The sequence below is a fragment of the Mus pahari genome, chromosome 12 (genome assembly GCF_900095145.1).
Source record: "Mus pahari chromosome 12, PAHARI_EIJ_v1.1, whole genome shotgun sequence".
Taxonomy (NCBI): Eukaryota; Metazoa; Chordata; class Mammalia; order Rodentia; family Muridae; genus Mus; species Mus pahari.
In genome coordinates this window covers 84,942,610-84,955,912 of record NC_034601.1, presented here as the reverse complement: position 1 = coordinate 84,955,912, position 13,303 = coordinate 84,942,610, and the positions used below count along the sequence as shown (strand labels likewise).

General features: G+C 49.2%; 1 protein-coding gene across 1 annotated transcript in view; it reads right to left on the bottom strand.

Moving 5' to 3' along the window:
- Chaf1b (chromatin assembly factor 1 subunit B) overlaps window positions 1-12,717 on the bottom strand; it is a 21,206-nt gene extending 8,489 nt beyond the window's left edge. The window contains exons 1-10 of the mRNA XM_021209567.1: window positions 12,649-12,717; window positions 12,008-12,163; window positions 11,140-11,272; window positions 9,860-9,977; window positions 8,924-9,027; window positions 4,792-4,888; window positions 4,213-4,297; window positions 3,610-3,703; window positions 1,686-1,755; window positions 1,506-1,597 (exon numbers count right to left, since the gene is read on the bottom strand). Coding sequence (XP_021065226.1) covers window positions 1,506-1,597; window positions 1,686-1,755; window positions 3,610-3,703; window positions 4,213-4,297; window positions 4,792-4,888; window positions 8,924-9,027; window positions 9,860-9,977; window positions 11,140-11,272; window positions 12,008-12,133 — 919 coding nt within the window. The 5' untranslated portion in view covers window positions 12,134-12,163; window positions 12,649-12,717. The remainder of the gene's footprint in view (window positions 1-1,505; window positions 1,598-1,685; window positions 1,756-3,609; window positions 3,704-4,212; window positions 4,298-4,791; window positions 4,889-8,923; window positions 9,028-9,859; window positions 9,978-11,139; window positions 11,273-12,007; window positions 12,164-12,648) is intronic.
- Between the last annotated feature and the right edge of the window lie 586 nt (window positions 12,718-13,303).

The following is a 13,303-nucleotide window of genomic DNA, read 5'->3' as shown; positions in this document are numbered from 1 at the left end:
ATTTCTTTAAGGGAGTTATTTATGTCCTTCTTAATGTCCTCTATCGTCATCATGAGAAGTGATTTTAGATCTGAATCTTGCTTTTCCAGTGTGATGGTGTATCCAGGACTTGCTACAGTGGGAGAATTGGTTTCTGTTACTTATGTTCGCCATCTGATTATTCCTAGTGCTACCTGCCCTCGATATATCTGACTAGAGTCTGGCCTTCCTGTGATCCTGGTTGTGTCAGGTCTCCTCAGAGTTCAGCTGTCTCTGTGATCCTGAGATCCTGGGTGTGTCAGAGCTCCTGGGAATAAACCTGCCTCTGGGACCCTGAGATCCTGGTGTGCCCAAGCTCCTGGGATCCTGTGGTCCTGAGTGTCTTAGAGCATCTGGCAGTGGAGCTTTTACTGGGTGTTGTGGGACTGGCTGCGGAGTTAGCGCCCAATGTCTGCTCAGGCACCTCTGATCCTATGATCCTGAGTGTGTTAGAGCCTGGGAGTGGAGCTTCCTCTGGGTGTTGTGGGACTCAGAGTGTAAGGTTTGTGATGCATCAGATGCTGTCTGGTCCTACCTATTGAACCTTAAAAGCAACATAACTGCATCTCAGCCCAAGCCTCAAGAACATCAACAAGAACAGAAAACCCAGCGTTGGTTGAGGTAAACAGACACAAAAGGAAGATGGAGGGATGAAGACAAGTCAGTCGGCAAGGTACTGGCTTATCGTGCAAGACTCTGGGCTTAATCCTCAGCACCACTTAAAACTGGGTGTGGTGGTGCATGACCCCACTGTCAGGTCATCCTCTGATACATGACAGTTAAGTCTGACATCAACTTAGACTACATGACTGTGAGGGTTTGTATATGCTTAGCTCAGGGGGTGACACTATTAGAAGGTGTGGCCCTGTTGGAGTAGGTGTGACACTGTGAGTGTGGGTTTTAATACCCTAGTCTTAGCTGCCTAGAAGCCAGTCTTCTGCTAGCAGCCTTTAGATGAAGATGTAGAACTCTCAGCTCTTCCTGCACCATGCCTGCCTGGATGTTGCCATGCTTACCACCATGATGATAATGGACTGAACCTCTGAACCTGTAATCCAGCCCCAATTACATGTTTTCCTTTATAAGACTTGCCTTAGTCATGGTATCTGTTCACAGCAGTAAAACCTAACTAAGACAATGACTCTGCCCCAAAAAGCTACATAACAAAAAGCCTAGTGGAAAAATAAGATAATACTAATGTACTTTCTAATATTGCTGGAGATGAGAAAGTTGTACTCTGGACAATGAGAGAAAAGACACACTATACATCATAGGACACTACATATGAATTTGCATGTCAAAAAGGCTAAGGGAAGAACTCAATGTTTTCACAGCAAATATTACATTATATACACACCAAACATCACACGGCACTTCCAGAAATACAAAATTTTTACAAGATATAATGAACAAAATTAAAAACCTGAGCCAAATCCACATACTTTCCCCCACAGGACCCCACCCACATAGAGAAGTTCTGATGGTACCTGTTTCTGCCACTGGCCTCAATTCAAAGTAGACAGGACAGCAGCGGACAGCAAGAGTCGCTTTCCCAGGGCACGGAAGATGGGCGATTGGCCTGCAAGGGTGAGTGCAGGTTAGCAACAGACACAGATGCTCCTTAGAGGCCAAAAGGGCAGGATGGGGCCATCCCTGTATCTGTGTACCTTTTCAGGTGCTTTCTGGAGAACACATAAGTGGTGTTTGTCACATTCTCACCAGACTCCATACATCCAGCTGCAGAGCAGGGGAGGGAGGGAAGAAAGAGCCACCGTCACACAGTTTGCCAGCAAAAGCTCGCAAGCCTTCCGGTCCAGCTTGCTAAACATCCTCCCTTCATGTGGTAACTCTGACAGGGCATCTGTGACAGAGACAAACACAAATGCTCCCTCTTTGTGGTCCCACTCTCTGCTCTACTTGTACCTGCCTGATGGCCCCAAGCCAGGAGCTTTGCACTTGTAAAATCCTGTGCTGGAGAAGATAGACAAATCTAGCATGTGAGATCTCCAAGTCTGTTCCCAGCACTCAGACCTTGGCTGTCCATCTCTCTGAGCCAGCCTTCGAGTTGTCAGGAGACCTAGCCCACGCTGCAGCCTCCTGCAGGACCTGTCACATGGTATAAAACACATACTACCTTTTTTTCTCTCTAAGATTTATTTATTTTGATGTGAGCACACTGTTGCTGTCTTCAGACACACCGGAAGAAGGCATCGGATCCCACTACAGATGGTTGTGAGCCACCATGTGGTTGCTGGGAATTAAACTCAGGACCTCTGGAAGAGCAGTCAATGCTCTTAACCACTAAGCCATCTCTCCAGCCCCCTATGCATGCCACCTTAACATGTGACAATTCTGGAACTGCAAGGGAGTTCTACTCGTGCTTTGTCGATACAGCTATCCAAGGGCCACCCCTCCCCACTACCCCACCGTCACAAGCCAAGGCTGGTTCTGTCTCCCTGGGCACACGAGGCACACACACTCCCACATACTGGCATTTTCAGTGCATTTGTTGTAAGAAAAGAGAGTTGCACGTTCCCTATTTGCTTGTTCTGTCAACAGCTCATAAAAGCCAGCCTGTGCAGTGCTAAGCCCCTCTGTTCGGGTCACTCTGTAACATTTACTAGCAGTAACCACTGTCCTCAGACAAGAAGCACTGATCTGGGAGCTTGAGGGATTTTGGGTTGGGTGGAGAGGTTGGCTGGTTTTATTTGGTTTTGATTTGTTTGTCTGCGCTAGGGTTTCATACATCCCAGGCTGGTCTCGAACTCACTACAGAACCAAGGTTCTCCCACCTCCACCTGCCAAGTGTTGGAGTACAGCCAATTGCCACCACGTGTAGCTGACATAATCACTGAGAAATGCCTGTGATTTCCTTGCTAAGGAATTGTGTCTCAGCTGTTGGGCACAGGGATTGGATGGCGTTACCAGGCTGCATTCTAAACAAGCCGCATTCCCAAGTCGCAACACCCCACCTGCTGCTCAGCTGAGATGGGAAGTGTTGCTTTTTTTCAACCTGAACAGAATAGCAACATCTAAGTTGTCACACAGTTCAGTTCTGCATTTGCCTGTTCCTGGATGCAATCTGTACCTTGCTTTCACTGATTGATTTATCTGTGGTGCTAGGGGTTGACCCCAGAGCCTTACACACCTGGGACATCAACTGACTTATGAGCGTCATCTATTTTCTTGCAGGTTTTTGTCTTTTGTGTTTTGTTTTCTTGCCAACTGAGAGGGCCGCTGTATAGGATACATTGTACCAACGGCATCAGGTGGTACTTCCATCATGTGTCTACTGATTTAGTCTGCTACACCTTTGCCATATGAAAGCTTTACATTCCCAGCCAGGCCTGGGCTGCACACCTGTAATCCCAGCCTTCAGGAAACAGGGATAAGGGATCACAAGTTCAGGATTATCTTCAGCTACATAAGTTCAGCACCAGCCCTAGTGAGACCATGACTCAGAACAAACGGGATGTAGTCGGTTGGTACAAGGCTTGCACCACCACTCCGCTCACACCTGCAGGAGCTGATGTGAACAGAGACGTCCCTGTGGTACCATCACACCCCTATGTCACATGCCGTGAGACACACCTGGAGTGAGGAGAAAAGATCCATCTGGAGTAAAACTGAGCCTTCGGAAGAACGACTTCATGCTGTCATCGTGAAACATCCGGAAACTTCTTGCCTGTGGTAACAGAGCTCCAAGTCATCTGAAAGCCTCACTCTCCACAAGGCTCAGCACTTAGAACTGGCATGCCAACAAGGTAGTCTAAGGAGAAGCCTCATCAGTTGGCCCATAGGTCGGGTGAGTGCCATGATTCAGCGGCAAGGACAATCCCAAGACTCACCAGATCTCAAATGGCAAGATATTTTATGTTGGGCTGCAAAAGGCACCTGTTGATCTGAGTTCCTAGGACCCATGCAGTGCACTAAGGGAACTGACTCCTGACCTTCATAAGTACACTGTAACACGTGTGTACACTGGTCACACCCGCTTCCCACAGTTCCTGTATGCGTACTCACACTCGAACAAACACGCACACACACATTCTTGCACACACACTCACACATGTGCCCAAACATGAATACCACACGCACATATGCATACATACACACATGCCAAAGGCACACTCGTGTGGGCACACACACACAGCACATATGTATACCCATGAAATAATAATAAGTATTTCCTACCTCTCCTTCAGGACCTTGTCCAGAGAGCATCTTTGAAATGTTGAAAGCCACACGCTTTTTCTGGGTATTATAGACCCGCAGCACCCTGAAGAAAGAGCAGTCTGAGTCCCATCCCAGCACGGGAACTGGGTCTCACACAGTAACCACCTACTGCGAGACTGCAGCTAGTCTCCTTGAGTCAAGTGTGATTCAGTTTATTTGACGTTAAAGCTCTTCCCACCAGTGGCTAAGAGCATGCACTGCTCTTGTAGGGAAGCCCAGTGAGTTCCCAGCACTGACAGCTCACAACTCTAGCCCCAGGGAATCCACTGCCCTCTTCTGGCCTCTGAGAGCACCAGGCACACACCTGGTACAAAGACACACATACAGGCAAACACAGAGTTCTTTCTACATCAATTCACCCATCCGATAAAGAGTCACTGGTGTCAGCTCTGCACACGGCACCTGGCCTAATTAGTCTCTAATGCCTGTCTTGGCAGAACAAGCAGAGCAGAACAAAAAAGCCAAAGCTGGACTATCCATCCCTTAGTAAGGTTGCGATAAAACATTTGCAAAAAACGTTCGTGTTAACTTACGAACCTGTCACAACTCAGGGTGGCAATATATTGACCCAAAGGGTCCCAGGTTACTCCTTGCACATAACTTTTATGCTCGTTGAAAATGGAAATCTTCTGTCCTACAAAGAAGCAAGAGAACGTTATTATCAAGACTTCCAGGAAGCACGCTGCAGGAAACACAGCTATGGTACTGTCTCCTAGTTCCTTCCAGCCCGCCATTCTGCAAGCAACCCCACAGGAGCTGTGTTCCAAACCACACTCCACACAGCCCCGCACCCCTGCAGCACTCAAGGTAGCCAGGCGTGTAGAGCAAGCAGGAGGCTGTGCAGTTCGAGAAAGTAGGCACAATATCAGAGCCCTCAGCTTAGTTCTCTGGGTTGGGTAGTATGGTGGTTTGAAAGAAAATGGCCCCACAGGCTCCAAGGAAGTTGGCACTACCAGGAGGTGTGGCCATGTTAAAGTAGGTGTGGTCTCATTGGAGGAACTGTAGACACAGTGAACTGTAGTTCACTCCCTGCTGCCTAAGGATCTAGAGGTAGAGCTCTCAGCAACCTCTCCAGCACCATGCCTGCCTGTACACTGCAATGCTTTCCTCCATGATGATAACAGACTGAACCTCTGAACTGTAAGCCAGCGCTAATTAAATATTGTCCATTATAAGAGTTGCCTTGGTCATGCTATCTCCTCACAATAGCAACCCTGAGAAGGTAAGATGGGGGTGGGAGGGATGACATACACAGCAAGAGAGAATCCCTCACTCCCAGCTTAGACCCTGGATGGTGGCAACGCTGAACTGCTGAGGTGAGAGGGAGGAGTCAGAAACAAGATGAAAGGAAAAAGAGGCACGGCAGTCAGAGAGCTCTGCAGGCAAAGAGCAGGCCAAGACCAGCCAGCTGGGAAACGATCTGTGCTTCAAAGGGCAAGCTGAAGCCAGATGTGGTAGTGCACACCCGTGACACTGGCGAAGAGGAGGTGGGGGAATCCAGGGTTCAGGGACAGCCCTGGTTACAAAGAGCTTCAAGGCAAACAAGCTGGAGTTTGGAAAATTATGAGAGAATAAAGAGTGACAAGTTAGGTCACTAACAGACATGGAAGGATGGACAGGTGAGGCCTGAGCTAAGCAGGCTAACAAAGGCTCTCAGCAGGGAAGTCAGCCTTAACTATCTATGTATACACGCACACATCTCATCTCGTAGCCCAGGCTAGCCTAGAATTCACTCTACAGTCCAAGCTGGCTTGGAACTCACCATGTAGATCAGGTAGGACTCAATTCTCCTGCCTCCTGAGTGCAGGGAGTACCGAGTATCGGCATGAACTATGTCTGGCTGTATTCGCTGACTTCTGCGTTTGAATTATTCTTTGCAACCTTTGGTCTGGGATTCTTTGCTGGGATTCCTCACCACTGCGTAACCACACCCTGCCCCTTTCAAGGAAGAAGATTTCTCTTATCGTTTTCCAGAGGCCTGCTCGTACCTGGTCTCTCTCTTCTCCCGTCTAAATGAGGTTGGTGTTCAGCACAAAGTGCCCCCATCCATCAGCTTGTCACACACAGTCGTCAGTCGGATACAGACGCAACAGGAAGGACTTAGACCTGAATTCATCTCCAAGTACAGACTTCTCTACAACAAGCACCAACTTGAACTTCTATCCTTTAACTTCATGCCTGGTTAGCCTGGTTAGGAGGCAGCTTCTAGACCATACAGAACTACTGACTGAACTATCCATTTAACTTCATGCCTGTTTCGCTGGTTAGGAGGCAGCTTCTAGACCATACAGAACTACTGACTAGCCCCGAAATTCACAGGCTATTCAGACTAGAACACTTCACTCAAACTAAGCAATATTCAGTAATTTAAATTACCATTCAAAGGCCTCAGAACAAAAGAGCAAGCCAAACGCCCTGGGTTCAGTCCATGAAAGGGTGAGAGAGAAGACGCTCTCCTCCATTTTCCCAACTCTTTCACCCCCTTCTCTTCTTCACTCAATCCACTGCCACCCCAATTCCACACCCACCGTCCCCCAGCACTGCTATCAGTGACCCACAGCCCAGGGGACATGCCTTAACCTAATTCCTATGTGCTGCCCTCCTTAACCCACCTGAGGGTTTCCAGGAAGTTGGCTCGGAATAAGGAAGGTTGGATTGAAAAGCGGGCTCAAGGGGGCCCATGCAGGTCTCATGCAAGCCCGCCCATGCAGGTCCCGTGTAAGCTAAGTCAAGGGAGGAACATGAGGAAGGACAGGGCTGGCAAGCACAAGAGTCTGAGAAGCAGCTCTGAGGCCAGGGCCGGGAAACCTAAAGGTGGAAACCAACCCGGATCTCAGGCAGGGGTTTGTCAGGGTCAGATGAAGAAAGGGGTCAGAGAGAGACAGTGGCTTAGGATCACACGGAGAGGCAAGCTACACAGAAACAATATGCTCAAGGGAGCATGGTGGTCTGAGTGAGGATGGCCCCCATAACTGGAGTGCTTAGTCCCCAGGTGGCTCAAACTGTTTGAGAAGGATTAGGAGGCGTGGCCTTGTTGGAGGAAGGGTCACCAGGGGTGGATAATTTTGAAGCTTTAAAAGCTTGGGCCATTTGCCATTCCCAGTAAGTGCACTCCCCGTCTCTGCCTCATGGCTCTCAGGCACTGTTCCTACACCATGCCTGCCTGCCTAACACCATTCGGCATGATGCTCACAGACTCTAACCCTCAAAAACTCAGCAGCAAATTAAACACCTCGTGGTTTGAATATGCGAGGCCCACAGGAAGTGGCACTATCAGGAGGTGTGGCTTTGTTGCAGGAAGTATGTCACTGTGGGGGTGGGCTTTGGGATCCTATGATGCTGCTCTTCTCTACTTCCTGGTGTCCCTTTAGTCTTTAACCCACACATTTTGTATCTTTGCTTTCTAAGCTTGCTACACTTGATCAAAACGTTCCTCCTAAGAGTGAACCACAGGAGAGAGTCTAAATTGAGTTGATTTAAGACTTTTTCTGTCAATGCAATTAATCTGATGAATCTCTTTGTCTTAGCCTCAAGTAGACTCTTTGAACAAGGGCAAAAAGCAGTCCAAATAGTCTTCACCGAAATATCAGAAGAGTCTCCAGGCATACACTAAAGTTCTCTGAGGCATCTAGAGCCAGGACCCCACAGTTTGAATCACCCTCAGCACCACTGCCTTCCATAGTCCTACTAGGATGTCCATTAAGTCCCACTACAAGCACTCCACTGCGTTCCAAATCCAAAGTCCCCAGACCCACATTCTTCCAGACAAAAGCAAGGCCAGGCCTGTCAGAGTAATATCCAAATCCCTGGTACCAACTTCTCTCTTAGTTAGGGTCTTACTGCTGTGAACAGACACCATGACCAAGGCAACTCTTATAAGGACAACATTTAATTGGGGCTGGCTTACAGGTTCAGAGGTTCAGTTCATCATCATCATGGTGGGAAGCATGGCAGCATGCAGGCAGATGTGGTGCTGGAGGAGCTGAGAGTTCTACATCTTGGTCCAAAAGAAGCCAGAAGGAGACTGTCTTCTGCAGGCAGCCAGGTGGAGGGCCCCTTCTGCACTGGGCAGAACCTGAGCATAGGAAGGACCTCAAAGCCCACCTCCTCAGTGACGCACTTCCTCCTACAAGGCCACGCCTCCTAACAGTGCTACTTCCCATGGGACAAGCACACTCAAACCACCTTGTACGTCCTTTTATAAGTTTCTTCAGTGATGGAGGCTTATCGCAGTCATAGAAAAGTAACCAAGACACGGGCTAATAGACCAGGAACTACGACCCCAGGACTTGAGTTTCTCAAGTAAAGACGTTGGAAGGTAGAAAGAGACAAGAGCAGGACTCATCCCTTGGGTGACCCTGGCAGAATGAAATGATGAAGATCTGGGCAGTGCCTGAATTTCAGCCTCTGCCAAAACAGCTCCCGACTCAGCATCCCCAACCTGATACCTCCTTCCTCCCGTAGTAGCAGAAATAAACCACTTGGTTTGGAGCTCATCAGGTCAGAGCACTAACTGCTCTCACAAAGGACCCAAGCTTGGTGGTTCCTAAACAACTGCCTGTAACTCCGGCTCCAGGGGGTCAGGCAACCCGTCCTGGATTTCAGGGGAACTACATGCATGTGTACATACATATACACATAACATTAATGAAATACATATACAGCTCACCTTTAATGACATCCCATATGATCACCGTGTTATCCACAGAGGCAGAGGCCATCAAATTCCCATCGGTTGCCCAGCAAATATCATACACATCTTCTAAGTGGCCCCTAGAGCCCAAGGACAGAAGGAAGAACATTATTACTGCAAAAAGAGAAAAGCTACCAAAAAGTTCAAAGTCACTGGGCAGTGGTGGTGCATGCCCTAAGGAGGCAGAGGCAGAGGCAGAAGGATTTCTGAGTTTGAGGCCAGCCTGGTCTACAGAGTGAGTTCCAGGACAGCCAGGGCTACACAGAGAAACCCTGTCTTGAAAAACAGGGGGGAAAAAAAAGTTCCAAGTCCAGAGCCACACATTGGAATTCGACTCTAGGAATCTTCCATGGAGCTGGGTCAGCCCTGGTTACAAACAGCTGTTCTCAAAGACATCTGTATCTAACATGAATCAAAGGGCATCACAAGCCCACACTGATAATCCAAGCACTAGGAAACCGAGGAACATTCAAGGCCAGCCTGGGCTACACAGCTAGACTGGCCTGGTGCAAAAACCAGATGGGGGAAGACCTGATTCTTTTTTACCAAGGAAACTTCATAATAGAAAGAAAAAAAAAAATCTATTTTTATAAATGTTTTTATTGTCTTATAAAGTAGGCAAAGGCTTTAAGTTAGGTACATAAACTATTAAGGTATTCAGGCTGTAAAGAAGAGTCACTTGGGGGCTGGAACTTAATCACAGTTCCGGCTCATCCAGAGAAGTCAGGTTTTGTTCTCGGGTAGCACAGAACCCGTGACTGTAGTTCCGAGAGATCTGCTGCCCTCTCCTGACCTCAGGAGGCACTCACATACACAATACTCTCAGTCATAATCTAAACAATCATAAATTAGAATAACCAGAATATACCTTCAATTAAAAATGAATTGCGGCCACAGTCCCTCCCCTGTTACCTTAGGGTCTTTACCACAGTCCAGTTCTCCTTATTCAGCTGAGCCTCGTCTTCATCCTGAAAGGTGGTCTGCTCCGGCTCCTTGCTGTCATTCATCTTCCACAACAGAATGACGGCATCTGTGAGGTAAATCAGTATAGCATGAACCAGGCCCTCCCATACCCTCCTTCATGTCTGGAGTTCTAGGGTGTTCTGTATGTTTTTATGTTGCTCAATGGACTCTCTGGCCATGAAGAGTCACTCATATCCAAGAATATGGATAGGTGGTGCATGGTGGTACCTGCCTGTAATCCAGCCCTGGGGAGCCTGAGGCAGGTGGATCCGAAGTGCAAGGTTAGATGGTGAGTTTGAGGTTAGCCTGGGCTACATGAGACCCTACCTCAGGGAAACACAAAGAATTTGAACAGGGCTACTAAATCTCCCTACTTCACCAGTGCGTCGTAACAGATCCCGTCAAGAATCACCACACATGTAAGTAAGCTTCCGGGAAACTAGAGAGATTGCCTTATAGAGGGCTGGCCAAGAGGAGGAAAGGTCAGGGTCTGCATACTGTGCCTGCAGAGCTCCATCTTGATGCGCACCCACTTCACAGTGTACCTGTGAGGACTGAGTGTGGGACTCTTCATGAAGCACCTATGGCTCAGTGCCCTGAACACAGTAAGCCACACATGCATGCACATGGTATGTGTGTACAATGTATGCATGTACACAGACACTCACACCCCACATATTCTGGGCATTAGGGCCTAGAACACAACTATTCCTCTTTTTACAAACAAAAACACATTTAAACACTGGTGCACAATACAAATCAATCTACCCCAAACAGGCACAGATTCTGAGAACATTCCTGAAGCCCATTAATTACACAGAGTAATGCAGTGCTGACTCTGACAGCAGACAAGCCCCTGGGATGCTGACAGATCTACCACACCCAACCAGCCTGCAGGCAACAAACGGAGAAAGAACTATTTTCAGATCTGAGTTTAATGGGTGTCCTTCATCTTCCATCTCTGACGCACTCTCCCAAAATGCTACGTGTGAAGGGAGCAGAAAGGCAGCCAGGGAAATCCCGAGACACAATCGGCTCGGATCTCACTGTCCGATTTCCTTTCCTTGAAAGGAATGTTACTATTTAGCCTCACCTGGTCTTGAATTCTCAGTACTCCTGTCTCAGCCTCCAACATGCTGTGATCACTGGACCATGTCACCCCAGCTCAAATGTCATTACTAGACAGGAGATTCATGTCAGGTTTAAGGATTGTTAAGGACAGTACTTACCGTCTCCTCCAGATGCTAAAATCTCCCCAGTTGGAGAAAAGCGTACAACATTGACGGCTTTGGTGTGTCGAGCGAGATTGGAGAGAAATTCCACAATGGCTTTCCCATCTGGCCCCCTCTCCACCTTCCAGATCTGTCAACAGCAAAGCATACATTGCAGAGACACACTAGCCACCTCCCAACTCCCTCCCAGGAGACAACTACTTATCTTCTGGCAGAAAATGCAATTTCTTTTTTGAAACTTTGTAAATCAAAGGAAGTATTAGCAGAGATGCGCACCATCAGTCCCCATGTCTATTCCCCTCTTCCAGTTCTTTATAGAGTAAATGGGCGAAGCACAAAGCACAGGAGCTATGCTCAGTATTTCTATTTTGAAACAAGGTTTCACCTAGCCCAGGCTGGCCTCAAACCCACTACTGTTGAGAACCTCAAACTTCAGATCTGTACCGTATGGGTTTTGGGGATATGTGCCTGGTACCACAGAGCTCTTCCTAGTTTAGTATTCTAAAATACTGAGAACCCACTTGTAACAATATAGCAAATTGCCGGGCTGTGGTGGTGTAAGCCTTTATTCCCAGCACTTGGCAGGCAGAGGGTTCGAGACCAGCCTGGTCTACAGAGTGAGTTCCCTGACAGCCAGGGCTACACAGAGAGAACCTGTCTTGAAAAAACAAACAAACAAAAACAATGTAGCAAATGTTAACAAAGCTAATCTTCCCAGCATTCCTTGCTTTCCCCAGGCCTCAGAACTTAGTATACTGGACGAGGTGGCAAACCAACTTGAGTTGCTGCCTTCCGTTTTAAACAGAGGAATGAAAACTTGAGCTCCACGTAGAACCTCCCCGTATCCTCCCGCCTGTCCATTTACCCTGACGGCGGTGTCCACCCCCGCGGATGCCAGCCTGTGGATCTTCCAGGTTGCTCCATGCTGGAAGTCCAGGCTGTACACTGGCTCCTTGTTGTGCCAGGCGATTTCACACGTGATCACTTTCATCCTGCAGAGTCTCCTCCAGGCAAGGGGAGGCTGGAAAAGTTAGCAAAGAGTTAAACAGCGACCCTGGAACCAAGGGCGAACCGGGGAAAGAGCGCAGAAGCTATTAGCGACGCCAATGGCTCAGGCGTCTGCCATCTTCAGCTAAACTGCTCCCGCAGGCAGAGACTTCCACCAGTGTACGGTTCCGGAAGAGAAAGAAACCAAACACCCCAGACGGAGGCGAGGCCGGGCAGCACAGAGCATCGTGTCGAGGTGGGGTCCCAGGGACCGGTACCGGAGTAAAGGCAGCCATCCCGGGGAGCAGCAAGGGAGGAGTTCACGGGGAGGGGCGCGGGTTCGGGCCGCGCAGCCCGGCCTGGCGGAAGGAGCGCGAGTCCCGGTCCCGGTGGGGACTGTGGCCTGGGACGAACTAGCTTCTGCCTGCGCCCGGGCTGAGATCAGGACCCGCGGACCCGGCGAGCAGCTGCAGCCCAACCCAGGTCAGAAGCGCGGAAACCCGGTATCAGCAAACCTACCTGCAGGGACTCGGTCCACTCGGAGCCGCCACAGCCCGCAGCTTCCCGCGCGCCGCAGGCCACGCCTGCAGTCACGCCCTAGGGCGGGGCTTCAGTGCGTCCCGCCTCCGCATGGGCGTGGCTGAAACAAGACAAAGTCTCTGGCTGGAGGGTCCAGGGCATCCCGGCTCCGCGTGAGCAGCACTCTCCCGGCAGCGTGGCTTCCGGTGGGCGGAGCTCTGGGGCTCTTCTCTTTCCCGTGGGCGGGGCTGTCACGGCCCGTAGCTCCTACTAGGCGGGACTGGGAGTCCAGGCTGGTCCAGCGTTGGCTTGTTGTGAGATGTCTTACTTACCACGGGTTATTGTCACATGCTCAGCCGACGTATCTGCCGGCCTGGAATTTACAGTCAAGAAAGAAAAGCGGGGCTAGAGACGCAGGCGGCTGATAGCCAGCAGCAGTGGTTCTGTCACCAGCCCCTGCCAGTGATCTTAGCACTCCAGGGGACCCAAAGCAGAAGGTTATCCTCAACTACAGAGTTTTCCAGGCCAGCCTGAACTACTTAAGACTAAACAAAAACAAAATATATAACATTTCCATTTATAGGACAGATGGGAAACTTTGGGACTCATCTAATATAACCAAATAAGAGTGACCTAGGCAGTGAATATTTGAGAG